We start from the raw sequence: 15,799 nt of genomic DNA, 5'->3' as shown, positions 1-15,799 counted from the left end.
CTTTAACACTCTCGGCCCTGCTCTCAACACAGGGATTGCACCAGTGACCTCCAGAGGTCTTTTTTGACCTGACTTGTTCTGTGACTCCAGGAGGACCCGTACACCTACGCAGGTGACCTTTACCCTTCATGATTTGCTGAAGTTCCATCTGCAGGGTTTGGACGGCGCGTCCGGGGTGATCGCCTGCCGTGCGCTTAATCCGGTGGATGGAAAGACGACCGTCGACCACAGCCGCTACATCATCATCTTCAAGGAAAATCACTCTGTTGGTATGCTCAATGACAGCACTATAAAAGCATACACCATTTGCCATAAGACATTATTCTTCAGAGACAGATGAGGGCTACAGCCCTTTTATAATCCAACATACAGCTTTTGATTCAAGAAAGTTACTCATTTCAATGGAATTTCTTTTAAAATAAGAGGAGCACCGTAAAGTACATTTCCACACTGCCAATGTAACTGGATTTTTTCCACCTACCTCATTATTAATGTCAGTGCCTGCTTTAAGAAGCAGCTAGGCATTCCTCAGACAAAGCAGGGTGTGCAGCAGTGTGATCTAACCGTTCGAAGCTGGAGAGGGGAAGTCGGGAAGAGTGCGATCTGCCCTAGCACACCCGGGGCTCAACTACAGGTGCAGATTCCTTTCTTGGTTCTTCCAGTGACGAGCTGTTGACCCTCCCTGCATCTCACTTTCCCCATCTGGAAACTGGGGACAGCTTGGCCACCTGTTAAAGTACTTGGAGATCTGCTGCGGAGCACTCCAAGAATTAGGCACTGCTGAATACCTTCCCTGCCCGCAGTTCACTTGGGGAATGTCAATATTGGAATTACCAGGAGGGTTCACAATTTCTGGCCAGGTTTTAGTCTGTACTCTCTCTTAGTCAAATAGTAACCTGTACTGAAATCTGAAAAAGTTCTGAAAAACTCTCTAAAAATCAAAACACATTAGGACATCCTGACTCCCCAAAACGCTCTGATTAGAAGAGCTGCAGAAGTCAACCACAGCAGTATTTTTACATTTCTGGAACAAACATTCACCTCCCTAATACAAAGAAAACCAAAAGCTCTGGTAAATACGCTGCTGTCAAGTTAGTGTTTCCTCCCTCCACTGGGATTCAAATAAGGCACCGTTGATGATAAAGGGATTGCAGATGTGCCGAGATCCCTGGAGAATCAATTCTCCTGAAAATTAGCATCTACCCTGTTAATTTAGGTCAGTACTCTCAGGTTTCCTATCCCTGACCTCAGAAATCTTACCAGCAGGTGTGCTTGAGGAAAGGGTAACATCACTATTCCAAAGCCAGCATTCACTTAACCGAAACTCACCCAATCCACCTCCGTCCCGCTCAGGGCCACGTACGGCAACTCGTTAACGTGGGTAAGGCCACGGCCGCGTAGGCACAAACCACTTTATTCAGAAACCCCAGCGCCCCCATCGCTCCCTCCGCGTTGAACAGCGTGCTTTCACACATGCTCAATGACGCTGGAAGGCATTACCTAGCATCCGAAGCGAAGTAGTACTCCACAGCTTTCTCCTCCACAGGGAAGAGGCAGGTGGTACTGTCAACGCGGGACAGGTTGCAACTTCCCTTCTTGTCTTTACCTAGAAGAGAGGAGGGTCAGGCCCGGCGCCCGCGGGCCAACGCGGAGCGCGGCGGCAGCGCCAGCTCACCCCGAGTCCCCAGGCACCGTACCAACATGAAGCACTATTTTCGTTTTCACATGAGGGGTCACGGCAAATTTAACAGCCACAAGGGAAGAGGGCAGCGTACCAGCACTCGTATTCTGTGCCCCTTCTCCGTTTGCTCCTGAGGCTTTTATGGGCTTTCGAATTAAGTCTGCAAGGGTAATGTTAGTCCAGAGTTTTAAGTTTAGAGGAAAATGCCAGTAAAAATTCCAGTTAATGTGTGGCTCCACTAGGAGAAGAGAATTCAACTGCATTACACGCAGTCACATTTACCAACATCTGCCTGGCTCAATCTGCCCTTTTTATCATTTTAAGTTTCTCCCGTGCTCTCGTTTCACTAACTTTCCCCAGGCTTTCAGAAATCAAGCAGGATTGCTCTTTCTTTGGCAGTTATTCTCAGCACCGGGGAAATTCTTTCAGAGCTGCCACCTGTGCAACCGCACTGCTCCCCTGAGCACTGGCAGATGCAACCCAAACCTGGTTTTGTCTGGCGGAGCGAGCTCAGGCACAGATCAGGAAATCCATGGTTAAGTACCGGGCCTTGTTCCTGAGCTACCACATAGAACCACCTCAGCCTAAAACCGTACGGCGGGCGAACTGCCGCGAGTTGTGCGCTACTGCCAGGGAAGTCTCTGGGTGTACCAAAGGGTCTAGGCCTGAGGCAGCTTCTGAAACACTTGTGCTAAGGCTTTGAGAAGGTTCAGTGTTCCCCAGGGACCCTTTCTGAAGGGTTCTGGCAATTCCCAATACTCTCCAATTCTCCGCCTCCTCTTCCACTGCAGAAAATACTTCTCAGTCGCGAGGCTCATCAGGAATGCGGATGAGGACCAAAACACCTACTGCTCAGCACTGACCTCAGACAAAATTATTTGCCAGTCATTGTGCACGGTATGGTAAGGGGGCGGATTAATCAGCTTATCTAGCAAAATGTGACTCCTGCTGAAGAACAACTACGCTGAAGTTACTCTTATTATAATATTTATTCCATAAGCTCTGATGTTGTGTTTCGCCCACTCAGTGATGTAAGTAGAGCTCACCACGTTTAGATTTATACTTCTGTAAATGAAAATGTAAAGGAAAAATACTGCTTTCATGTTGATACTTGATAAGAAGGTTCCACGCAGCCAACAATTTAGAGCCCTCCACTTATTAAGTCAGTAAATGAGGAAAACAACTCCTTTGTTGTCGCGCTGAGACAGGACAGACCGATTTGTGGTTGAGAAAGGAGAGAGCAAAGGTGTTAGCGGCCGTTCCCCAACAGAACCACCCATACTTGATCAAAACATGCAAATTTTGTTTCTCAAAATAGAACACTTCCCTGCATTGACTTTATTATGTTGCATTGCTTTCCCGGATGTGGTTAAAAAGTTATGGTGAGTATTATCAGCCAGTTGTGGTTGTTATGTTATCTATGGACTGTCCATGGATTGTCCATTTGGCTATAAATAACCTGGATTGTTGCTCTACAGCACCTACCTGCTGTTTACTAGAATTTAGAAGCAACACAGAAGTAATCTTTTCATCTTTTCCATTCTAAATCAAAGAACGGAAAGAAACATCACAGAGAATTAACACAGGTATGGTAAAAAAATGGGCAGGGGGGTCAATTTTTCAGAAAAGCCTTAGTGCCTCTGAAAGCCTTTGGTTCTTAAAGCCCCTGGGAATGAAGGTTAACCTGACTTGAGAATTTTACTCTAAACACTTTACACTGACTTAGGAGAGATTATGTTTGGTAAGGAGAAACAAAACCTTGCCTCATGTTTGGATTCAGGTAAACCAGCTCCTGAGAGAGAACAAACGTAGTTCACCTTTCAACAGACTGGGGTTTGTTTCTCCTCCAGTTCTCCAGAACTCCAGCGAGTTCATCCACTGAGTGTCAGCGCCTGAGGCCACTGTCTGCTGAGGGTGGAATCTCATTTATTTACAGAACCAAGAAGCAGATCCTTTCCTCTTACAGAAAAGCACTCTCCTGCTTCAGATGGGAGCTTAGTTCATCACATAACATACGGTGGGTGAGCCTTTAAAACAATTACTTAACGTCAGTTAAAAACGGTTCGTCCTGATAAACGCACCAAGGGCAGCAAGTGCCAGCCTCAAGTCAACCTCGCTGCTGCAGGTCAGGTTCACACCGTGATCAGGAAGGACGTAGCTCTTTGTTAGTCTGAGCTCTAGAAGTTCTGGAGAACGCCTGCATGAGGATTATTAGCAGCCTCCTAACAGGGTCTTGGTCTATTTTTCTGAGGTGTTTTTTTAATGTAATTTACTGTTTCCTTCTGTAACAGGAGCTGGAGGGAGCACGCAGCACAACCTGCACCAAGTCACCAATCCTGCACATCTGCTGAGCATTGTCAGAATATTTGAAACGGGATGGGTGGATTCTCCTGTGTGTCGCTCACGGTGTTTCTGATCAAGAAGGAATTCTGATTATCCCCCTTGTTTCACTACACTACACAGAAAGCAATAACCACATACTAAAGAGCCAATGCATGTGTGTCTCATTTATTGATTCCTTTCCTAAGGAACTGGAGGATTTGTCTGAAATTTCAAGTATTAGATTTTCTCCGGTAGGCACCTTCCTCCATTTCTATGGATATTCCCTCAAAAGAATGATCCATAGTTTGTACAGCTGAACGGGCAATTGGGAAAACAAACAAACAAACAACAAAAAAAACAAAACAAACAGCAAACTTCAGATGATCAGTGAAAAAAAATAATTATTATATACATACATTAAGGATTACTGCTAATTATCAACATCAACCACGGGTAAACGCAGACAAAGCTTACTGGGACTGGTTCTTCACGTGACAGTGCAGAAGCTCTGGTTAGCAACACCGTTAGGAAGGAGCAAGGCACAGTGTGACAGGGAGTCCCTTTGATCACTGCAGGGCTTAGGGACCACGGGGTTCCCACCCCTCTGACAACGGTTAATTACGGGATAATTCTTAGGTACTTTTCATTTTCAAGTGTGCAACTACGTGTCTACACACAGTGATAAAACACACGTGTGAGAGAAAGATGGACAGACAACAGAAAGACAGATTGCCACAGGAAGGGTAACAGAATTGTACTTCTTAAAAGTTATGGGGAGGGGGGACACGTCGCGATGGTGAAAAGCCTTCAACAGAGTCATTTTTGTTCTTGAAAGCAACAAAGTCCACAAATGTCAACGTGCCATGGATCAGATATAAACTTCAGTAAAATATAAACCTAAGTACCTAAGTTTACTTAACTAAGTATCTCGGTTTCACTATATTATTACTTTACTACACTGAACTATTCTGTTTTATTCCATTCTATTCTACAGTGTTCCGTGCCACCACTGGACATTTCAAGCTTTGATTAAAAAACTACAGACTAACTTGACGTATATGGTGGTTAAAAACTTACTTAAAAAAAAAAAATCTTATTATAATGGTTTAATTTAGAGACGAAAGTTTAAAAATGCAATATGTATCCCAAAGCAGGCAAGTGCCTGTGAAACTCTACGCTCGGACGCTGCTCTGAGCGTGACTGGAACATGGCTCCTCTGGGCAGGGGGGTCTGGACTCACCCGTCCGGTAGAGTATCGGGATGTGGTCGGTGGAGAGCTTGTGCTCACTGCGCACTCCGATGAGCAGGGGGCTGCCTCGCCTGCAAGGAGAGAGTCACAGCCCTCAGCGCCCCGAGACTCATCACCCCGACACCCAACCTGGAGGGACTGCTATTCTCCAGCGCAGCGACCGAACTGAACTGAACAACAACGCGCTGCTGCCAGATCAGTTGTTGGTGCTGCAAACACCGGGGGCCACACGACGGAGCGAAAGAATCTCTGAATAAACACAACGCAAGGACACGAAGAATCTGTCTCAAGTTTAGCCAAAACTCCGCAAGAGTAACGGCGATCCCACGGACACGAACCCGAAACACGGCGGCTGCTGCTCGCTGCGTGTATCGAACAGCTACGGCACTGGAATTCCACACCTGTGTGAGGCACGTGAATGGTTAAACCTGCCCGACGGATGTTTGAAAGCGGAGCCTGAGCACCGGGCTGGCCCAGCAGCAAGTCAAACGGAGAACTTGGCTGAATGCTGCCACAGTGGCAAACACAGAGGAGAAGACAGAACTGCCTCCTTACACATCTCACAACCGGAGCCTACAAAAAAAAAAACCCCAACCAGTTGTGATACAGGTGGTCGCTAGCAAATTTTCCAACCATTTGGGGGAATTTTCTGTTACAATAAATGGAAAACAAGAGAAAGGAAATGAAAAAACAGCCACCACCCTCACCCCAGCATATACAGCTGGTGAGAGCTACCTTTACTCCACTGTGTTCTAACCTGGGGGGACAAAAAAAAAAAATAGGGTACAGCACGACAGCAATACTTACCTGGTACCGACGGCCTGACCAGGATAATGAACACTTTTGAACACAAGGGCGAAAGCACCTTCCTGGAACAAGAGAAACAAAGAACTGCTTAACCCTGTGCTCGAGGCCTGGGCACCACCGCAGGGCTCCCGGCACAGAAGCTGCACCCGCGTGTCTGTGAGACACACGCACAGGCGCCTTCGCAGCCGTCTCCAGCACCACCAGAAGCTCCGGGCACCCCATTCTGGAAGGACGTCCCTCCCCTGAGCCCAGGTGGCTCCTCCTCAACCATTTAATGAGTCTCCTGGACTCCCAGACAGGCTCTGCCCCTGGACAAGCGCTCCCGTTTGAGCCCGGAGCGCCGCGAGGGAGCTGCCCGAGGCCAAGGTCTGGTACAAGAACTCCGGGGCGTTTGCTCAGGTGCAGGTGAGCCACCACCGTCTGCCAGCAAAACGCGCTCTTGGGCTGTTGCTACCGCAGCTCCTGCTGGGCAAATCACTGAAACCCGTGTCCCGAGCAAGGCTCTCTGGGCGGGGGGGAACTGTGGATGGATCCTGCTCCGGGGCCCAGCTGGGTGCTGAGCTCCCGCACGGGGTCAGCAGCTCTCCCACACGGCTGCAGGCAGTCTGAAGCACTGAATTATTTCCTCCCTGCCCCGGGCCAGCTCCCAGCCCCTGCCTGCTCGCCACCTAGCACAGCTGGCTGCCTCCAGATGCTGTTGCACCCCCAAACTTCGACATTTTTCACATAAGCATTGAGGAACGTTAAAGAAAAATGAACACGCAGGATCACAGAATCGCCGCGGTTGGAAAAGACCTTGTAGATCACCCAGTGCAAGCATCAACCTCACACGGACCGTCAGGAAGGACAAAACCCCTCCTAACACAGTGGCACGTGGCACGTCCCGTCCCGTGGCACCGCCTGGGCAATGCAGGAGCACAGCCGTTAATTCTGTGCGTCTGTGTGTCTGTCCCGGCGTGTCCCCCCGTCCCCGCCCCCAGCATTACCAGCTGCTGGATGACTCTCTCCACCAGCGTGGTGAAGCTGATGTCGTCGCTGTCCCGGTTGTCGTACATGTACTTGACCAGTTTGGCGATGCTCTCCGTGTCCGTCTCCGACTCGAAGTCGTAGCCTTTGCTCTCCTGCAGCGACAGCGCCCCATGGGGAACCGGCCCCTGCCTGCCCTTCCCACCCTGCTTTTCCCTTCGTCCTTCCTTCTCTCTTTTCTTCTCTCCTACCTCTCCTTTTTTCCTTTTCTTGCATTCCTCCCTTTCCTTTTCCTTTCCTTTCCCTTCTTTTTCTCATGTCTTCCTTTTCTTTGCTCCTGTCCTCCTCCCCACTTTTCCTTTTTCTTCCCTTCCTTTTTCCTTCCTGCCTTTTCTTCTTTTCATCCTTCCATGCTGCATTTCTTCCTTTTTCTTCCTCTCCTTTCTTCCATCCTTCCTTTTTTTATCCTTCTTGACTTCCTTTTTCCTTCTTTCCCCTCCTCTTCCTTCCCTCATTTTCCTGTTGTCCTTCTTTCCTCTTTTTATTCTCTTCCCTTCTTCCTTTTCTTTCCCTCCTACATTTCCTCTTCCTTCCTTCTTCCCTCCTGACTTTCCCCATTATTTCCTGCCTTTCCCCTCCTGCATTTCCTCTTCTGCCTTTTCTTTTCTGCCTTTCCTTTTTAACCTTCCTGCCTTTTCTTTTCCTTCTTTCCTGCACTTCTTCCTTTCCTTTTGCCCTTTCCTCCTGCCATTTCCTCTTTCCTACTTTTACCTGTTACTGTTTTCTTTCCTGCATTTCCTGTTTCTATCCTTCCTCTTCCTTCATTCCTACTTTCCCTTTCATCCTCCTTTCCTGCCTTTTCCTCTTCTTTTCTTCCTTTCCTTTATTCCTGCCTTCCCTTTTTTGCTTTCTTTCCCCTTTCCTTTCCTTCCCTCCTGCATGTTGTCTTCCTTCCTTTTCTCCTTCCCTTTTTTCTTGGGAGTAAGTGTGAGAATGAGTCGGGGAATGGGGAAGTTAAGTGTGAGTGGTGGAGTGAGTGGAGGAGCGTGAGTAGAAGGGTAAGTGGGGGAGTGAGTCCAAGAATATGAATGGGGTGAGAGTGAGTGGGGAGTGTGAGAGGAGTGTGAGATGAGTGGGGGGAGTGTGAGTGGGTTAAGTGGAGTGTGGGGAATGGGGTAGTGAGTGAGAGCACGAGGAGTGTTAGTGGGGTGGTGGGAGGGTGAGTGTGAGGGAGAAGGTTAGTGGGGGTGTGAGTAGTGAATTGAGTGTGAGAATGAGTGAGGGAACAGGGCAGCGAGTAGGGGAGGAGGAGTGGAAGGGTGAGTTACAGTGGGAGAGAGTGTGAGGGGGGAGTATGGGGGAGTGAGGAGGAGTGTAAGTGGGAGGGTGAGTGTGAGTGGGGGAATGAGCAGAGGTGTGCGAGTGGGAGTGTGTTACAGAGTGAGTGTGAATGAGCGGGGGAATGGGAGGGTGAGGAGGAGGAGGGAGAGTGGGAGAGCGAGGAAGAGTGTGAATGGATGAGTGTGAGGGGGAGTGGAAAGAGAAGGGTGTGAGTGGGGGAATGTGAACAGAGTGAGTGTGACACGCCTGGGGAATCGGGAGTGGGGTGAGAGTGGGGGTGGGAGGAAGGGAGGCGCAGGGAGGTTAAGTGTGTGAGTGCAAGGGGGGAAGCACGAGCGGGAGAATTAAGAGGGGGGGAGCGTGAATGGAGCAGAGTGAGTGTGAGGGACTGGGGAGAGTGAACTGGGGTGTGCGAGTAGGGCAGTGAGTGTGAATGCGAGAATATGAGTGGGGGAATGCGGGATGAGTGAGGGAGTGAATGTGAGTGGGAGGGCGAGTGTGAGTGACTGGGGGAGTCTGAGGTAGGGAGGGAATGGGGGGATGTGAGAATGTACTCACAGAGTAGGGGAGTCAGTGTGAGAGTATGTGGAGGAGTGTGAGTGTAAGTATGAGTGGGAGAGCGAGTGTAAACATCTGGGCGGGGGAACATGACTGGGGAAGAGTGGAGTGGGGGGGCGCGGGGGGGGAATGTGAGTGGGAGAGTACCAGTGGGGAAGGGTGTGAGAGCACCAGCGAGTGGGTGGGTGTCGCACACACGGGGTGGGGTCACTCACCAGGAACTTGCGCAGGTCCTTGTAGTTGGTGATGATGCCGTTGTGGATGACGATGAACTCTGGAGGAGGAGGAAAGGCCCCGCTCAGCCCCAGCCTCTGCCCACGCGGGGCGGGACGGAGGGAAGAGCTTCACCTCCGGGTGAGACCCCCCGTGCTCGGCCCGGCCGGCAGCGCTGGCGGCGGCAGGAGCCGAGAAGGACCCGGCGGGCCCAGGATCCTGCCCCTCCCCGGTACCCGGCACGGACCGCGCCGCATGCCACCGCAGCACAGAGTGCAGCGACCCCCTTCCCCACGGTGGTGATGAGATAAACCCCGGAATATTTAAGAAAAAAGAATACAAAATTCCAAAGTACAGCCATGAAAATTCTTACCATCCGATTGCACCGTGTCACCTCCCCCTGCACCAACCCCAATCCCTCCCGCGACCAGAGCGGCCAGAAATCAAATCTCAACTCCTCCGGCTTTGCAGGAACCGGGCTCGGCACCACGGCCTGCAACAACCCCACTGCCCCGGGCCCAGCAAGGTTTTGCAGAGGCGGCTCCCGCGGCGCACACACTCACCGTTGTTCTTGTCCGAGCGCTGCGGGTGGCTGTTGATGGGACTGGGCTCGCCGTGGGTAGCCCAGCGCGTGTGGGCGATTCCGAGGTGCACATCGAACTCGATGTCGAGGTCCATGTCCTGTTGCTCTGCGGCAGAAGTAGAAGTGGTTAGTTCTGAGGGGCTGTCCCTACCCCAAAGTCAACACGGGAGACCCAGCCGGGCCTCCGGGGTCCACGGGACAGCAACGCCAACAGGGAAACAATCGGCAAATCCAGCACAACAGCGAGCGTGTTTTCAGGGATTCAGCGTGCAGATGCACTCGGGCAACGCCCCGTATTCCTCACCCCACCAACAGAAAAAACAACTTCTAAGAAAGAATCCAACCTCAGTTTTATCTGGCAGGGATGCACCTTGTCATCCTGTCGCCTGCCATGCCGTCAGCTGTGACTGAACCAGCCCCTTTCCTGGTTACGTACCACTATGTATCGTTACAGATGGGTAGAGTAACCATCACTAAACTTGTCTCTAGAAAGCATACCATTAGCATCAGTATCTCTTTGAAAAAAAAAAATACTCCTTTTGTTCCACACGCATCTCCACAATCACTTTAAAACTGTATATCCTGCAATTGTCTTGAGCAGGCAAACATTGCTTTGGAAATGGTTTGTGTATCTTCTACTTCAGCGACACACAGACCACCCTGCCTGGCCTCTTTGGTTCCCGGTTTTGTCTACCCTACGATTAGATCTGCTTCTCTTCCTTTTGGATAAGCAGCGCTCTGCCCCGGGAGGTTCACTAGCACAGGTTACAAAAGGGTAAGTTACAACGACCCGGCAGCTTCTGAACGCAAACTCCAGATCTTGACTCTCTGAAGCATCTTCCCGCTCTCACACAGCTCGCCTTTACTCCACACCCCAGAACTGTGAGCGTCTTCGCGCTGTGCGGAGATTTAATGAACTTAAGGCTTAAATCAAGGGAACGTAAAGAGGCACAAACAGATGCAGAAGGCCCCACTCATCAGTTTGGCAGTTACACACATCCACCGGTGCTTTCTGGAAGCCAACTGCTCAGATGCCTACTGGGATGGAAGCTTTAGCTGGGACAAGCATTACATATCAAATTATATATTCAACTGTTGAAGTTATCAGAGAATTTATCTTTTTGGCTCAAGCTCTAGGTCTCTGATAACTATCTCCCAGTCATTCTCCTTTTCCCGGTTTAAGGAGTTTTCCATTTGGGGTTTTTTTTTGGTCTGTTTTCTAAAATGTGTTTCAGTTTCTATTTTCCTTTAACGGGATGTGATTCATTTGTCTTGGCAAACCAGGACTTCTCTGTAACTTCATGACAACATCCACAGGACCACTGGGTTCTTCACAGCACACCTGTGACTGTTTAAATCTCTGGCACTTTGTATACAAGTTATTGGGAAATACAGTGTTCCTGGGTAAAGCAGATGATCTTCAAAACAGAGATGAGAGATGAGGGGACGTTTCAAGGAAAGAGAGCAGGCAAAGAATGAAAGGGCAATACATACTGTGAACCTCTTCGTCCAGAGCCTTCACTTTCCCCTTCTGTTTGATAAGCTGGATCTTGCAGGCGTTGGCTTCCCAGTCTTTGTCATTTCCGCCATCGAATCCCACACCTAAGCACCACCATGATTATAAAAAAAAAGAGCGTGAAGTGCAGAAAGCATATTACAGTATTTTATGTAAGCAATTACTGCCATTTTTTTTTTTTTACCATGCCCTGTCTTCCCACAGCTGACCCTCCAAATAAAGGCAAAAATAACCTTAGAAGTGAGTTCTCCGTCACCTTGCAGGTATTTTTAAAGCCTTAGACAACGGGCATCAAGAACGTTTATAGAAATCTGGATATTGCAAGTTAATAACCTCTGACCACGTGCTCACAGGAACATCGCATCCAATTTGTGCTCCAGCTTTCTTCCAAAGCAGAAGACAGTAGAAACCATTCACAACCATACCACAGAAATCATCATTTACAAGCCAGAATTCTAAAAAGAACCACGCTTGCTCGGAGATGGCTACCTGCAGAATCATAGCCCCTGTACTCCAGCCGCTGGAGCCCTTTGATAAGGGTCTCCAGGATCTCCCGTCTTGTCCGGGGAACATGGTAGTTCAGGTAAGCAAAGATGCCTGTGTGGGGAAAAAAGAGCACAATCAGCACAAAATCACAGCTGAGGAAACTCTGTACGTGCCGTCTGCGTAGCACGCACTAAGCTAAACTCAAACAAGAACTCCTGCAGGAAGGTACCACCGCGTCTGCAGCTCTTCCTTCCCCCGCCCAAGGCCTGATGAAGACGTCGCCAACACGTGCGAGATCAGAACTAACCACAGAAGACCAGCATCCTTCTCGAGACATTGAGAGCGACTAAACAGGACAAGCCTGGGCATGATGGGAGGAAGAGTTTCTATGTGAGCTGTCAGGAGGCCATGCAGGGGACAGGGAACTAATCGCTCCCGATGAAAAAGTCAGGGTTCACTAACAGCGAGCTTTGCGTGCTGAAGAACCACCTTCAAAGGGAATCCTTCCTTCAGGAGCTTGCTCTGTGTTCCTCCCACAGACTAAGAGAAAAAAAAAACATTTAACTCATGCAAACTAACACCCTCAAACTAATGGAGCCATTTTTCCTGTAGGTTTCAAAGGAAGATAAATTGTTGCTTCTATTTTTAAGCAGCGATGGGGCCACACAATTTCCTAGAGCTCTAATGCCAACTACGGCTCCATTTCAGACAGATTTCCTTTGGTGCCATCACAAAGCGGTAGCACGAGAAGACATTTATTGGATGCTAGAAATATCTGTACTTGAAATCTACCATTTCACTCTATAACATTTTAAAGGAGGAAAATATCTGCATGGAATAGAGGCAAGCCAGGTTTCACACAAATATCTGTATTTTAAGGGTTGTAATTTGAGAAACTTTATTGAAACCTCTTGAGGAGAGCAGAGTTCAGTCGCGTAAAACCAAAGTCCTTTTGAAGGCATCCCAAATCTTTGGTTTCTTCCTGACAGAACTGCCATACAGCCAGCCTCACAGTTCCCAAACTTTTATTCATGCGGAAAATTTTACTCCCAAGATGATTTTTGGAACATGTATCTTTATGTTTACCCACAGATTATTTTAAAGGACATTTGAACAACTGCATTTTTAAACTGTTTGTGTTTTGGAATGAAAGTAAATAATTCAAAGCCTTCTGATGTCTTACGTTATGAGTAGAAACACTCAGAGTTGATGGACGCACTGAACACCACACAGCAAAATGCTGAAACATTTCCAGGGGACTTTTTAGCCTGAGCAGGGCCAAGGGCAGACACAGCCGTGTACCATCTCCCATTCCTTCTCCCTCTTCCACGGACGTCAGCTACAAGTCTCCGTTTGTCATAAGCTTCACCCTCCCATTCCCAGAGCATGAGCATTAGAAATGACAGTTCCCTGCAGTTCTGCTGCAAAAAGAGAATGTCCCCATGTCTTATTTTCTTCCATATTGCTAACAAAAATTAGATGCACATTGTCATTCCTAGTCAGATAAAATAAAATTTAAAAAAAAGCAGCTTTACACTTGGTTTCTTTATCTTCTACCTTCGTTTTCCCCAAACCCAAAGCCTTTTCTTGAGAACCACTTGGAGACATCAGGACGGAGCTTACACAAATGTGCAGTTTCACTTCCGTTGCTCCTGACACGCCAGAGCAATCTCACAGACACAGGCCTGCTGCTGCCATCTCCTGATGGCATCTGTTCAGCTGGAATGTTGGTTCCAGTAACGACACGGACAGGGTGAGGTCCTCCTCCGCAGACCTCGGAGTTCAGCGGATAAAATACAGAGCAGTTACCAAGCTCTGCCGGATTTCAGAAGCTGCCTCTGAAGGATACCTCCCGCATGCTCTCAGTCTCCAAACCCTCCCCACCCTTCTGGCAAAAAAAGTGTTTTCCAATTCGAGATACTTAGTTCACTCTGGTTCTAAAAACTGCATTCATCAGGCAAACAGCAGCCTCCCTGTTTACAAGCGAGCTGACTCCAAGAGCTGTCCTCCAGGCCGAAGGACGGCACGTTGCGGGTGTATCCTGGAAGCACAAATTTCTGTAAAGGACTTCCAGGCCTTACAAAGGGGGTACAGAGCAGACGGCATTACTAGCAGGCAGCGGGAAAAGTCCCGCTCTCCACAGCCACCAGAAACCTCCCAGGTAGCGTCACACACAAAAATAAGGAGTGTGTGCCACAAAGCAGAGGAAACAAGCACTCGAGATGTCTTTAAGAAGGCAGGCTGGGTCCCAGCAGCTCCTGACACCCCCCTTCGCCCCAGAGCCACCTACCACGGCACCCAAAGCTGCTCCAGAAGGCGTAATTATAACCAGCACAAGTAATTACGGGCACACGAATGCTGCTTACGCTCCTCCAAACGAGCTAACTCACTTCGGAGCTGAAACCCGTCTCCGCGTTCAGGCAGCTCGGCAGCGCACGCTAAGGGTCCCGCTCCCCCCACAGCCTCGCCCCAGCGGGGAGCACCACAGCTCCGCCACGGCCCAGTGAAGAGCGCCCTGCACAGCACCTTCCTCAGAGTCGCCTGGTGCCCCAGCAAGGCCACGGAAGTCAAGTCTTCCACGTGACAAGCAGTCTAACTCCGTAGATGGGCACAATTACTAGGCAGAATCTTGGTTTGCTTTCATAAAACATTTTTGTAAATGTGAATTGATCATTTTAGCCTCCATCCTGCTTCTGGACAAGGATTGCAACTTATTCTGAACCAAAAAATGGCTTAAAAGCAGAACTACCTCCATCTAGGCAGGGCTGACTTTGGACATCTTTGTTAAACCTGAACCCAAATCAGATGGTGGCTCGGCAAGTTATTTTCCCTGCACATTTTAACAACTTCAGTCACACCTGAACTGAACAAAACCAAAAACCCAACCGCCCAAAACCTGTTCCCTTGTCACAGCTCACAACTGCTAGCAGTGTACAACAAAACGCCAGGTACTGAACGGGCACCAACTCCCTCCAGGAGGGGATGGCTCATCTGGAAGGAGACTGGAAAACAGCAGTGCTTATTTCTACTGATAATGTAAACAAACAGAAAACATACATCTAGAAAGGAGCCAACTTGGCATTTGTCTCAGGCACTGAAAAAAACCAAACCCACAACTATTAATTACATAACAATTATATTAAGATTATTCATGAGGACTGCAAAAAGACCTGAACCTAAGACTAAGCACAAAAAAACCCAAAACAAACCAACAGACCAACCCAAGGAATTCAGTGCTTCTTATCAGAACACACAGAGACTGAAAACCAGCCAAAAGAAATGCAAATACAGGATTGATGCTGCAAAATACGTGGACATAGGCTTCAAAAAAGACAACCATGTAAACACGAGGAGATTCAGTTTTGATTCAGTTCAGCTTCTAGATCCTGACAGGAAAAACGAGCTGGAGCGATAACGAAGATGTCACTATGAAAATAAAATTCTAAGAACTCACCTGTAATCAACACATTTTACAGATGAGAAGGCAAGTTTTAAAATTCATCTCGGAGAAAACAGGAAAAAGTGAAAAAAAAATAAATAGAATAATATGTAAAAAGGATGAATAATTAAAGTGAAAAATGGGACAACAGGGCTCCTGAAAATGAACATCTGTCTTCCTAAATGCATGACTTAGTAACCTGCAAGCTAAAATCAAGTATTTGAAGGCTTGTCACCCATTTCTGGCACCCGATCACAATGAGTTATGTGTAAACAACAGTTTCATTTACTAAAGTATTTTCACATGCATTTCATTTTCCCCTTTTCGAACATCCCATAATGGAAGTGATTCTTCATAGCTGGAGAAAGTTTCAACCCCCATTTAGAAGACAGCATTTTCCTCTACCCTAACTATCGGATTATTCAGGGATATATGAGCAATCACACCGTGTAATCACTTCCATTTTTAAGTACCATTCCACTGCCCTCGACAGAAATGCCAATGAGGAAAAAAAAAAAAAGAGAGACCCAAAGCCTTAAATGCTTGCCATGCTTCACTAACTCAGTGTCTTTTTACAAAACGTTTACTGCTCCTAGCAGCCACCGAAAGGGGCTCTGCAGATAAAATTCTGCTCTGGA

General features: G+C 48.3%; 1 protein-coding gene across 2 annotated transcripts in view; it reads right to left on the bottom strand.

Moving 5' to 3' along the window:
* Positions 1-11,833, bottom strand: part of GFPT1 (glutamine--fructose-6-phosphate transaminase 1) — a 31,904-nt gene extending 20,071 nt beyond the window's left edge. For both annotated transcript variants that reach the window (XM_026862976.1, XM_026862975.1), the window contains exons 1-9: positions 11,726-11,833; positions 11,215-11,322; positions 9,701-9,826; positions 9,140-9,198; positions 7,046-7,180; positions 6,060-6,121; positions 5,244-5,323; positions 1,501-1,606; positions 124-287 (exon numbers count right to left, since the gene is read on the bottom strand). In XM_026862976.1, coding sequence (XP_026718777.1) covers positions 124-287; positions 1,501-1,606; positions 5,244-5,323; positions 6,060-6,121; positions 7,046-7,180; positions 9,140-9,198; positions 9,701-9,815 — 721 coding nt within the window. In that variant the 5' untranslated portion in view covers positions 9,816-9,826; positions 11,215-11,322; positions 11,726-11,833. The remainder of the gene's footprint in view (positions 1-123; positions 288-1,500; positions 1,607-5,243; positions 5,324-6,059; positions 6,122-7,045; positions 7,181-9,139; positions 9,199-9,700; positions 9,827-11,214; positions 11,323-11,725) is intronic.
* Positions 11,834-15,799: the final 3,966 nt, after the last annotated feature.

This window comes from Athene cunicularia (genome assembly GCF_003259725.1).
Source record: "Athene cunicularia isolate RWA chromosome 22 unlocalized genomic scaffold, athCun1 chr22_part1, whole genome shotgun sequence".
NCBI classification, from domain to species: Eukaryota; Metazoa; Chordata; class Aves; order Strigiformes; family Strigidae; genus Athene; species Athene cunicularia.
The sequence above is the reverse complement of the archived record's forward strand: the minus strand, read 5'-3'. Positions and strand labels throughout refer to the sequence as shown.